Genomic DNA, 13,456 nt, shown 5'->3' on the forward strand with positions numbered 1-13,456 from the left:
CAAAAGCAAGCAAGAAGGGAAACTTCACAGAATGTGAATTGGAAGTGCTCCTATCAGAGGTAGACCGGAGAAAAACTGTGTTATTTGCAGGTTTGTCTTCCAGAATTAATAACAAAAAAAAAAAAACAGAGTGGGAGAGTTTAGCTGACGTGGTTAACGCAGTGGGGTCGGAACATCGCACTGTGAATGAATTAAAAAAAGAAATGGTCCGATGTAAAAGTGCAGGTTAAGAGGAGCACAGCGGCGCATCGTCAAAGTGTGGACCGAGCAGGCGGGGGAACAGGGGATGCTCAACTAATACCCTTTGAGGAGAGATTTGCCTCAATTGTGGGTGACACGTTACTGTCTGGAGTAGTATCCGTGTCTGTGGGAGACACAGATGTATTAGAGGAATACTATGTTAGGGCGGTGAGTGCGAGATAGGGCATCATTGTGTCTGCGCTCTTGGTCAGTTTGTGCGTTATTGAGGGGGGTAACAGCCACGTCTTTTAAGGGATAACCGTGGTCTCCTAATATGCAGTTAAATAATTATGCTTAATAAAATAAAATAAACTTAGCTGGAATAATATCCTTAAATACATCACTCACCAAGAAGTGCGTAAAAATGCATTCCTTTGGATTCAACCATTGACAATGTCCTCTAATAAGGCCAACACTGCCATTGCCATAGACAAAGGGTTGTATACATTTGCAAATGCTATATATATATTGTGTCAATTAATCCATTTTATCAATTATAAATGAATTGCAAGTTTTTCACATGTGTTGGTGCAATGCTTTGTAGTGTGCAATTTAACATAATTGCCTCTAGGAGTCACCAATGGAAACAAAACAAACACACAAGAAATACACGTATGCCAGACATGAAGTTGGCGCGAACCAACGCACATTCTCGTTATTTTCATCATTAGAAAATCCAAAGGTGCGCATGAAACCTGGCGTACGCTAAGTTTTTGTCTGTACGAAGCATTGATACATGAGGCCCCTGGTCAAGGTTGTAAAGTCAAGATTAAGATTAACATGTAAATTCTGATTAAAAAAAATATTTCTTCCTATTTTTTATTTTACTTTTCCACAACAGAGGCTGATCCTTTTGACCCCTGCTATAACTACACTGTGATAGATGATTATTGGAGATCAGTTAACAATACACAGTCCTCCTCAATACGGTGTGACATGTATGCCAACTGGAACGGCTGGTATCGCCTCTACATTAGTGGCCAGAGTGCTCATATGCCAGACACATGTGTTAATGAGTATAGGTGTAGTACTCATGCCCCTCTGTGGCTAAATGGAGAACATCCACGAGTCGAGGATGGAGTGGTAACCCGAAGTATCTGTGGTCACTGGAACAATGACTGCTGCTATTTTCATTCCAATCCCATTCAAGTGAAAGCCTGCCCTGGAAGCTACTACGTCTACGAGTTTGTTTCACCAAGTTTTTGCTATGGGACCTACTGTGCAGGTAAAGCATATTTCTGTAACATTTGCCCTTAAATATTGAATAGTTGTCAGTTTGTCAGTTAGCTTTTATGCACAAATCATTTACAAGTACAAATGTACTGTAACCTATAGACTTTATCTATATTTAGGGTGAATGTGTAGACACATTATAATAAAACAGTTCATAGTCTGATTGCATCTGTATGTTGTTAAAACAGTGAAATGCAAACTTTCATTCACACATATTAATACAAGTAAGCCTTAAATAATAAAAAAACAGATTAGTGGAAAAAACAACAACAAAGGGATAATAATAAAGTAAGGCCTATTTTTATGCTAATGTCCTACTTTAAGAAAACATGAGATTATTTTTACCAGTTTTGTGTTTGCTAATCTATTATTCTGATTTAGTCACGGACCCTCTTTACAGTATGTGCAAGTTAATAGTTAAAAGAAGTTACACCAGTGATGATTTTTTAAATTCATCTTTACTTGATTTACTAAAGTCAAAAGTATTATTAAAAATGAAACAGCTTGTATTATATGTAAACTACAGTAGAAACCCCTCACTTTTCTTACTTTTTTCAACTATCTTAGAAGTCACAACTCAGAGCTCTGACCCATGCTCTGGATACAATGTTATTGATGAAAATTGGAGAGACTTGCGCCAGAACTACTATAACTATTACTCAAACCATGATGACACTCTTGTTGAATGGAATGGCTGGTATCGGCTGTATTTGAATGGACAAAATGCTCAGCTCTCAGAGTGGTGTGTGACAGCAACAGGATGTGGTGGTGATACTGGACTGTTTCTCAATGGTTCTCATCCACAACTTGAGGATGGGGTCGTGACCCGTGAAGTTTTGGGAACATTGTCGAGGTCATCATGGTATTGGGGGTGGTATTGGTGGTACAGCTTCTCCCACCAATGTGGCTACTATGAATCCGCCTCCATCCAAGTTAAAGCATGTCCAGGAGATTTTTACGTCTATGAACTTGTCAAACCCAGTACCTCAATCTTTAGACCTGCGTACTGTACAGGTGAAGTTTTATGTATTATGTTGTATGGTATAATGAAAAAAAGTACTCTTTAATACATTTAAGCAGTGATTTGAATAATTACTTTTTATCCTAAACAGTTGCTTTTGACAGTACCAGTAATGATCCTTGTTACAACTATGAATCTCTGGATCGTCCCTGGAGAGACACAAATGAAAGTGGATTTTATATTTGTGAGGAGAATTTCTCCTGGAATGGCTGGTACCGACTTTTCTACAATGGAATGAACATCCGAATGCCAGAGAGCTGTGTTAGTGGAAGCAGCTGTAACACAAATAACGGTCTGTCACTGAACGGTCCTCACCCTCAGATAGAGGATGGAGTGGTGATCAGGGAGGTCTGTGGAAGCACATGGAATGGCTGCTGTGATTTAAAGTCAACACCCATCAGGGTCAAAGCTTGCCCAGGCGATTACTATGTCTATGAATTTGTGAAGCCACCTACATACACATGTTCAGGGTACTGCACAGGTACTATTAATCTGTTGTTATTATTATTATTATCAATAAATTAAACTGTCTATATTATTTCTCTAATCTCTTAAATTCCACTTTTCAGATATTAGTACTATAACAGAAGCCTTTTCCTCTACAAGCCCAGCTTCGGGTATTGGGTCCAGCATGTGTAGGTTTTATAGTATATTCAATTCATTTAATGTACAATGAGTAGTGGGTAAATAAATAGCCAGTTCTTTTGCTTTTTAATTATGGTAATTAATGAGTTAATGGCATACAGTGGTTGTTTATGTATCGCGTCTTTTGTGCATTCAAGTTTGTTATATCTAATGAAGATGCAGAGCAAAACATCTAAATTTTCCCCAGGGGAGCATGATCACAGAAGTGTGTTTAAATTGGTCAAGTAAGCAACACACCTTTCACTTGCCAACACTTTTAGATGCAATATGTGAACAGCCACTTAGAGAACCAAGATGGACTGATTGTTAGCATTAATGCCACCTGACCAAAACTCAATCAACCAGTTCCATTTTATTTAATACAACCAGTTACAAGCTTTATTATTTCATTTTTCCATTAACAATGTGATGTCAGTATTTTGCAATATGGCCACCATTATTACACATATAAATTTAATCTTTTATTTAATATTTTAATGTTTTTTTCAGCCACTTTCAACGGAGATTATGACCCATGCAATGACTACAACGTGCTTGACAACTACTGGAGAAGCACATTTAATTATGGGTATCAATATCAATATGACGACAGTCGTATTGAATGGCATGGCTGGTATCGACTCTACATTAATGGAATTAGCGCTCAGATGCCTGAGTGGTGTTTCACTTACATGTCATGTGGAGGTTTTAGTTCTCTGTGGCTTGGGGGACCTCATCCTCAGTTAGACGACGGAGTTGTTACTCGAGAAGTCTACGGCTCTGTTAATTACCAGTGTAGTTCCTATCAATCCAACCCAATCCAAGTCAAAGCTTGCCCTGGAAATTACTATGTCTACGAATTAAAAAAACCAAAGCCATCAATTCCAGCTCCTACATATTGTGCAGGTAGAGTCCTTCCTTTAAACTTTTTACATTTCTGCATCTACATATCTGCTAAAGATTGCATTAACTGTAAAAATCATGTTTGTGTGAATTCAAATAAAATCTTTTTACTGTTCCTAATACAGATCCATTTACCCCTCCAAGTGTTGACCCTTGCTACAACTACAACAGTCTGGATGAGCCATGGAGAGCCACTGACCACTCATACTACGATAAATATTATTATTATTATTACAATGTAATGTGTGATTATAATGTCAACTGGAATGGCTGGTACAGGCTGTTCTACAATGGTCAGAGTGTCCAGATGCCAGAGTCATGCGTTAGTGGTGGTATGTGTGGTACTTCTATGCCACTTTTTCTCAACGGCTCCCATCCACAACCAGAAGATGGAGTGGTCACTCGACAAGTCTGTGCTTCCTCATGGAGTGGCTGCTGTGATTACAAATCGCATCCTATTCAAGTCAAAGCTTGTCCAGGAAACTATTACGTATATGAATTTGTCAGGCCACAATACTGCTCCGCTTACTGTGCAGGTAGTGTATGACTTCTTTATTTGTTGTCAGTATGCAAAACAAACAAACAAACAAACAAACTTGCAAATCATAAAATGCACATCATAAAAAAAACTTTAGTTGCATGGGGAGTAAAAGTGTTTAGTAGTAGCGGAAATAATAATAGTTGTACATACATTTCTGGTATGCATTAAATGGGTTTATGTACAGTTGAAATCAAAATTATTAGCCCCCCTTTCAAATTTCTTTTCTTTTTAAAATATTTCCCACATGATGTTTAAAGAAATTTTCACAGTATGTCTGATAATAGGTTTTCTTCTGGAGAAAGTCTTATTTGTTTTATTTTGGCTAGAATAAAAGCAGTTTAAAATTTTTTAAAACCATTTTAAGGTCAAAATTATTAGCCCCTTTAAGCTAATTTAGTTTTTTTTCCAATAGTCTACATAACAAACCACTGTTATATAATGACTTGCCTAATTACCCTAACTTGCAGAATTAACCTAATTAACATAGTTAAGCCTTTAAATGACACTTTAACTGTATAAGAGTGTGTCTTGAAAAATATCATGGTGGCGCAATGGGTAGCACAATCGCCTCACAGCAAGAAGGTCGCTGGTTCAAGTCCCGGCTGGGTCTGTTGGCATTTCTGTGTGGAGTTTGCATGTTCTCCCCGTGTTTGCAAGGGTTTCCCCCACTAGTCCAAAAACATGTGGTATAGGTGAATTGGCTAAGCTAAATTGTCCATAGTGTATGTGTGTGAATGAGTGTGTGTGTGGATGTTTCTCAGTAATGGGTTGCAGCTGGAAGGGCATTCGCTGTGTAAAACATATGCTGGATAAGTTGGCGGTTCATTCCGCTGTGGCGACCCCAGATTAATAAAGGGACTAAGTCGAAAAGAAAATGAATGAATGGCAAAGATAATATTATGAGTTATTTAAACAATTATGTTTAGAAATGTGCTGAAAAAAGGCAACGCGGTGGCGCAGTAGGTAGTGCTGTCGCCTCACAACAAGAAGGTGGCTGGTTCGAGCCTCGGCTAGGTCAGTTGGTGTTTCTGTGTGAAGGTAGCATGTTCTCCCCGCATTCTCCCCGTGTGGGTTTCGCCCGGGTGCTCCAGTTTCCCCCACAGTCATGCAGTACAGTTGAATTGTGGAAGGCTAAATTGTCTGTAGTGTATAAGTGTGAATGAATGTGTATGGATGTTTCCCAGAGATGGGTTGCGGCTGGAAGGGCATCTGCTGCTTAAAACGTGTGCTGGATAAGTTGGCGGTTCTTTCTGCTGTGGCGACCCCGGATTAATAAAGGGACTAAGCCGAAAAGAAAATAAATGAATGTGCTGAAAATTTGTTTCTCTCCATTTAACAGAAATTGGGAAATAAAATAAACAGAGGGGGCCTAATAATTCTGACTTCAACTGTATATATATATATATATATATATATATATATATATATATATATATGTATATAATTTTGTTTACCATATTTGTTTTCTTTACAGATACTAGCATCCTAAATACAACGACAGCAGCAAATATTTCCTCAGGTATGTGGTTGCAATTTACAAAAACAATGTAAATGTGGCATCACATGGTAACAGAACACTGAAATATTTATAGTTACATTTTGTAGTATATAATACTAAATCTGAAATATATAATGTGAACTTTATTTAATACACCCCCCACCCCCCTCCAAAAATGTTTCTGTCTACAACACATTAGGACCATTTTATCCATATGGAGTTGGAGACATAGAAACTGTTCGCTCTGATGATGGAATTTCATCAGTCATCTACTTTCTTCAACCATTTTTATTTTTTGGACAGACATACAATCAAGTCTATGTAAGTGATTCTGGTATTATGTTCTTTATACCACCATTGCATGATGCTAAGTTTCCCATTATATAACTTTTGAATACTCAGTCATTGTAGGGCTACACAATTATTGTGGTTATTTGGCGTCCTTGTACTCAGTCTCTCAAATAAACTCCATTACCCTACTAAAAAAAGAGCTTTCAGGTCACCATTGCCCAATAAACTAAACCAGTTATATGATATTACATTGAAATAACTTATGATGATTAGAATGTGGTTAAGTACTCCCCAAAAAGATGATTTTCTGCTGTCTCTTCAATATTGTGAATATTAAAGTTTAAGCATTTTTGACTTACAATATTGTACACTTGGTAACATTAATACTTTTTTCAGATCAGCAACAATGGATTCTTGACTTTTGATTGGCCATGGTACAGCTACTATCCATACCAATTCCCAGGTTATGGTGGACAAGATATCATTGCTCCATTTTGGGCAGATATTGATAACCGCATCACTGGTGTCATTTCGTATCAGCAGTACACCTCCGGCAGCGTGATTTCAAATGCCACACAAGACATTAACCAATACTTCCCAGACCTGCGCTTCTCTGCTACTTGGGTCTTTGTTGCAACATGGAACAAAGTTCCATATTATCCAAATTCAAGAACCGTAAGAAATCTAATCTGACTTTATAAAATCGTCTTGTTTAACACCACATCAAATATATATGTAATCCCAAAAAGTAGTGTTGGAATAGTTACTGTGTTTGTGGCTTTTAAAAATAAGTGCTGACCAGCATGTGATTATCACATTTGTCTTTTCAGGAAACATCTTTTCAAGTGGTTTTCATTTCTGATGGCCATTTATCCTTTATTTTGATGAATTATGGAACAGTTGCTCCAACTTATCGATTTGTACAGGTGTGAAAAACAGAAGTTGAATCAGCACCAACTGACAAACTTTACAAAAACACTAAAATATTTTTTCTTATTCTTTTAATTGCTTATTTTTATCACATACAGGCTGGTTATGACACCAGCAGTTCTAGATACTACTTCTCAATTACGGGTTCGCTACAGAGTGACATCACAAACTTAAACCACAGCAGCAATGTCAATGTGCCTGGCAGATGGGCCTTCAGAGCAGATGATGGATCACGGGGTTGTCAGTTTAATGGTAACAATTTTTGCTTCTTTTTAGCTTATTGATTAACCTTTTAATCATTATTCCTTGACATTATTTAGGTCTTTATTCTACGAATGTGCAGATGTATTGATTTCAAATGTGAAAGCCACTGTTTTTTACTTTTTATTATAGGTTTTGCAGTCCAGCTTGGAGACTCTTTCTGGAGTGATGCCACCTGCCAGCAGAAATGCATTTGTACCAACAGTGGTCTTCAGTGTAGCCCGGAGCCATGCAGTTATTCCCAAGCCTGTCGTCCAGCTGTCTTCCAATACTCTTGCCAGAACATTCCACGGCAAACATGTACCATCTCTGGTGATCCTCACTACTACACCTTTGACTATCAGGTTTTTCACTTTCAAGGGACCTGCACATACGTTCTATCAGAGGTTAGTGTTTCTCCATTACAGGTGTTGCTAAGCTTCCAGAGAGCCACCATTATGCTTTTATAGTAGCCATTATTATTCTGATTGGCTGAATCAGGTGTGTTTGATGAGGTTGGATTTGAACCCTCAGAAGCATGATTGGCTATGTCTACTCTATAGTGGCTTTCTGTTTATTGTTTAATAGCTGTGGATCTGCCAATAATCATTTAATCTTTGTTTAGGCTTGCAGCAATGGATTGCCATACTATCGCATTGAGGGCAAAAATGAGCATAGGGGTAGCACGCATGTGTCTTGGACACGGATGGTTAGAGTGTTTGTCTATGATGAAGTAATTGAACTGGTCAGAGATCACAACTATGAAGCAAGGGTCAGTATAAGTATTTATTTTAATTCTCTCTCAATCGCTGTCTTTTATTAAATTTTCTAATTCACTGTTTTTCTAATGTTGTTCAGATTAATGGAAGCTTTGCAGCAACACCATTCTCTCTACGCAATGGCTCCATCCAAGTCTATCAATCAGGTTTTTCTTTGGCCATCAGCACAGATTTTGGTCTGCTTGTTACATATGATGCATACAGCTACGTCAGCATCTCTGTACCATATGACTATCAGAATGCCACCTGTGGTCTGTGTGGAAACTATAACCTGCGCTCTGATGATGACTTCCGTTCACCCAGTGGGGAGATCTTGAGCTCAGATGTGGACTTTGCCAACAGTTGGAAAGTAGATAGTGACACTGACCCTGAGTGCCATAATGTCAGGTGCACAGGTCTGGCTTGTGCTGTTTGCACCACAGATGAAAGAAATCTTTACAGTGACACAAACCACTGTGGAATCCTAGGAGATGTTGCTGGTCCTTTTGCCGCTTGCCATTCTGTTCTTGCCCCACAGACGTACATGGAGAACTGTGTCTATGACCTTTGTTTGGGACAAGGGTACCAGCCAATTTTGTGCCAGGCTCTGAACGTGTATGCCACTCAGTGCCAACAACAGGGTGTACATCTTGGGCAGTGGAGGCAGCAAGGATTTTGTGGTAGGCCTCTTGATTAGATGAATGATTTGAGTAGAACTTTGACATCTGTTTAAATATCAAATTAGGTCTCTGTTTACTCTGTTTTGTAATATTACAAAATATTACAGAAATTGATGCATATTCTTTATTTTCTTCCTCCATTCACAGAAATTCAGTGCCCTGAACACAGCCATTTTGAGCCTCAAGGAACAGGCTGCCCAGCAACATGCAGTAATCCATCTGCCCCAATGAACTGCCCCTTGCCAAATCAGGAAAGTTGCATCTGTGACCCTGGGTACATTCTCAGTGCTGGAGTGTGTGTGCCTCAAGCAAACTGTGGTTGCACGTTTGAGGGCTTTTATTACACTGAAGGACAATCAGTGGTGTTGGACGGTGACTGTGGGAGACAATGTGTGTGCAGCAGCATGTCAATGATCTGCTATCAGTATCAGTGTGGTCCAGGAGAAGTGTGTGAGGTCCATAATGGCATCAGAGGCTGCAGACCTATTGGTTATGCAACCTGCTCAGTTGAAGACCTAGGGTCATATCACACCTTTGATGGACAAATTTTCAGATACGCTGGAGCATGTGGACTGACCCTAGCTAGGGTGATGGGGCCATCCTCTCTGCCACATTTTGTATTGACTGTAGAGAAAGTACCCAGAGGTCTTCAAGACTTTGCCAGATTTCTGAAGTTCGAGGCAGGAGGAATCCAGGTCTCCATTGAAATGGGAGAGGGAAGCAATGTAAAGGTAATACAGCATATTGACGTGTAAATATTTTATTTAGAATGAGAGCATTGTTGCATTCTGTTTCAATCTGTCTGCAACATGAAAAGTCTCTTCATACTTTATCTCTTCAGGTGGATGGACAGATGGTTGGTCTACCCGTCAGTGTTGGCTCAGGTCAAATCCACATCTATCACAGCAGTGTGAGGGGTTTTGTTTTGGAAACAAACTTTGGGGTGACAGTGAGAGCCGACTGGCCACACATTGTCCGCATCACAGTGCCAAGCACCTACAATGGCACACTTGGAGGACTTTGTGGAAACCTGAATGGAGATATTGCTGATGAGTTTTACACACCAGATGGTGTCCTTTTAAATGACACTCAGCTGTTTGCAGGCAGTTGGCGTGATGGATCCCTATCAGCCCACTGTGAGGAACCATTTGACAGCTGGGAGCCAGGACATTTTCAGAGCAGGAGCCAGTTCAGTGAATTGTGTGGTATCATGGCTATGCTTGATGGACCATTTGCTGAATGCAGCAGGACTTTTGATCCTCAACAGCGAATTGCTGATTGTGTTCAGTTGCTGGAGCAAACACAAGGTGCCAGAGAGGCTCTATGTGAGGCTCTGCGAGGTTATACACTGCTTTGCCAACAGAATGGAATCGTGGTAGAAGACTGGAGAAATGTCACCAGCTGTGGTAGGCATCTTGTTTTGAATGTGTGAACCTAAAACTTGATTCTATGTAACTGTAATGTTAATGTTTTCTGACACTGTCTTTGTGCTTTTTTAAATTCCAGAACCCGCCTGTCCTGAAAATACCCATTATGAGGTATGTGGCACCTCCTGCCCTGCATCATGCCCCAGCCTCTCATTTCCATTCCAGTGCAGCTTGCAATGCCAGGAGGGATGTCAGTGTAATGACGGAAATGTGTTGAATGGAGATCACTGTGTGCCCCCCATGGGTTGTGGTTGTCACTACTCTGGGAAGTATTATCAGGCTGGACAGAATTTCTGGCATGGTGAAGAGTGCCAGCTTTTGTGTGTTTGTGATGGAATTACTGGAAATGTCCACTGCACACCCTCATCTTGCAGTGAAGAGGAAGTCTGTCAAGTGTTGGATGGCGAATATGGCTGCCATCTTCGTCCTCAAGCACGTTGCTCTGCTTCTGGAGACCCTCATTACATGTCTTTTGACGGAACCTTCTTTGACTTCCAGGGCACATGCCGCTATGTTCTAGCCACAGTATGTAATGACACCATCGGTCTTCCACATTTCCAGGTGGATGCAAGGAATGAACCATGGCATGGACTCACAGTGGCAATTACAGTGGAAGTATTTGTCAACGTCTCTGGGCATTTGGTGCACATGTCACAGGATATGAATGGTCATTCTGCTGTTGAGGTAATCAAACATTGCTTATTGAAAAAAATTAACTATTTTTATTGACAGCCTTGTATAATTGCAATGAGGTCATGATATTCAACATAGAGTACCTTTTACCCTAATATTTCTTTCTTGCCCATGTTTAGAATTGGCAAAATCGCCTAATTGTATTGTGTCAGGTGGGAAATTACCTGCTTGAGGATAAGCTATTCATTAAATTATTTTCTGTTCAATCAGGTTGATGGAGAGACAAGAAACCTCCCCGTTCTGCTTGATTCTGGTGCTGTATCTGTCTACTCCAGCGGACAGTACATATATGTATCTACTGACTTTGGTTTCATTGTGAGTTATGGAGGCTCCTGGACACTGAACATTATCGTACCACCAGAGTACAGCAATGTTACATGTGGCCTATGTGGAAACTTTAATGGCCAGAGCAGCGATGACTTCATGACTCCTTCAGGTGATCTAGTGCGCTCAGCAGACCAGTTTGGGGCAAGTTGGAAGGTTGAAGATGGCCTGCCATGCATTGATGGCTGTGGAAACAATTGCCCAATGTGCCAAGATCAAACAACTGCCCGTTCGCTGTGTGATATCATCAGGTCCAATGAAGGCCCATTTAGCTTCTGCCATGTTTCTGTAGACCCTCAAGCCTACTATGATGACTGTGTGTTTGATGTGTGCCTTTCTGGAAACCGTAATAATGTCCTGTGTCGCTCAATCCAAACCTACGCTAGTGCCTGTCAGGCTAACAATGCTGTTATCTACCCATGGAGAGAAAGTGCATCCTGTGGTGAGCGAGATTATTGTCTTCTATTTATATTATTTTGTGAACAAATGGTACATGTTTATGATATGTTTGATATTAAATCATGTTTTCTACATTCCCAGCCATGGCCTGCTCAAATAACAGTCACTATGAGTTGTGCGGAACAGACTGTGGTCATACTTGTGCCAGCAGCATTGATGCTAGTTGTGATCACACATGCTCAGAGGGATGTTTCTGTAATGATGGATTGGCGAGGAGTGGAGGACAGTGTGTATCAGTGGAGCAATGTGGCTGCTCATATGATGGATTCTATGTTAATGTGAGGACTAATTTTGTGGTTTGATAAAGTTCCATTAGATCTCACCAAATATTAAAAAGCGGAGCCTTGTATCTAGAGTATCACTTCTGCAACAACTCCTCTCAAATGCTATCATCCTCTGTTCTCTAATCATTGTTAATTGTTTTGTGATGTGATTTCATAGGTTGGCGAGCAGTTCTGGAATCTAGAATGTTCTCAAGTCTGTGAGTGTTTTGCTCCGAATGATCTGCGCTGCTCTGCTTACTTCTGTTCACCAAATATGGAGTGTACGGTCAGAAATGGACAACGTGGCTGTTACGGTCAGTTCATTTCTCTCTTTTTTTATTTGTAGTAGCAATAAATACAGTACAATGATTCCATCTAAGAGAGTGTACATTTCCCAGTGCTAAATGTTTTTTCTTTTTTACAAACTATAAAGTAACAGAATACAATAAAAAAAAAGTTTCATAAAATAAAATATATGACAATAACAGTAACAATAAAATGCTAACATAATATCAACACTAAATATACATAGGTCAGAGAGGGTCAAATATTTATTTAATCACTCAACTTCAGGTTATTATCAACTGTGAATTCCTTATCTAAACAGAGGATTAAGAGAGGGAGTGCAATGGGTCGTAAATGGAAAAATGTTTGTTCTGTGGATGGGAATTAGATAGTATTATTTGTATATTTCTATGAAGATTGGATAGAGCAATCTAATGTAATCAGTCCAGAGATTTCTAAATGCGTTAATTTGATATCGAAGGGAGAATGTATTTTTTTCCATCACATAAATATTATATACTATCTCTAGCCATTCTTGGGTTGTTGGGGATTTAGGAAGTAACCAGTGTCTTGTAATTGCTTTTTTGGCTGTGATTATTAAATATCAAGTCAGTATTTATCAGATTTACTTATTTGAATGTCAGAGCTTCCAAAATAAATAACCATGAATTGAAAGGGTAGTGTAATATTAAGGAAGTTTTCCATTACTCCATGTACTTATACCCAAAATTGTTTTATTATTAGACATTGACAAAAGAGTGCCAGTGATTAGGTTCCTGTGACCCACATTGTCTCCAGCACTTAGTGTCCTTTCCTGTGGCGTATGCTCTTTGTTTTGGTGTGATGAAAAATCTTTCATCCAAATTTTCTCCACATATGTGAGTTAGTACATTTTGATGTAAATCTACATATTTCCAACCTCCGGAATAATGAGATTACTTTCCTTTTCTCATTTTTCTGTAACATATTCCATTGTGTGGGGTTCATTCGATCTAAATCCTTTATAAAGTTTTGAAATTATACCTTTACTCCCACTGCCTTTGTAG

The 13,456-nt window shown here is 39.3% G+C and overlaps 1 protein-coding gene across 1 annotated transcript in view; it reads left to right on the top strand.

The window, feature by feature from the left end:
• si:ch211-39f2.3 (uncharacterized) overlaps positions 1-13,456 on the top strand; it is a 52,905-nt gene that overhangs the window by 21,418 nt on the left and 18,031 nt on the right. Inside the window, exons 18-37 of the mRNA XM_056470153.1 lie at positions 1,082-1,465; positions 2,041-2,487; positions 2,586-2,975; positions 3,064-3,129; positions 3,629-4,024; positions 4,147-4,557; positions 6,037-6,081; positions 6,260-6,381; positions 6,748-7,026; positions 7,182-7,277; positions 7,380-7,533; positions 7,675-7,928; positions 8,147-8,293; positions 8,380-8,959; positions 9,107-9,690; positions 9,801-10,365; positions 10,466-11,070; positions 11,290-11,845; positions 11,944-12,140; positions 12,304-12,439. Coding sequence (XP_056326128.1) covers positions 1,082-1,465; positions 2,041-2,487; positions 2,586-2,975; positions 3,064-3,129; positions 3,629-4,024; positions 4,147-4,557; positions 6,037-6,081; positions 6,260-6,381; positions 6,748-7,026; positions 7,182-7,277; positions 7,380-7,533; positions 7,675-7,928; positions 8,147-8,293; positions 8,380-8,959; positions 9,107-9,690; positions 9,801-10,365; positions 10,466-11,070; positions 11,290-11,845; positions 11,944-12,140; positions 12,304-12,439 — 6,414 coding nt within the window. The remainder of the gene's footprint in view (positions 1-1,081; positions 1,466-2,040; positions 2,488-2,585; positions 2,976-3,063; positions 3,130-3,628; positions 4,025-4,146; positions 4,558-6,036; positions 6,082-6,259; positions 6,382-6,747; positions 7,027-7,181; positions 7,278-7,379; positions 7,534-7,674; positions 7,929-8,146; positions 8,294-8,379; positions 8,960-9,106; positions 9,691-9,800; positions 10,366-10,465; positions 11,071-11,289; positions 11,846-11,943; positions 12,141-12,303; positions 12,440-13,456) is intronic.

The sequence above is a fragment of the Danio aesculapii genome, chromosome 12 (genome assembly GCF_903798145.1).
Source record: "Danio aesculapii chromosome 12, fDanAes4.1, whole genome shotgun sequence".
Lineage (NCBI taxonomy): Eukaryota > Metazoa > Chordata > Actinopteri > Cypriniformes > Danionidae > Danio > Danio aesculapii.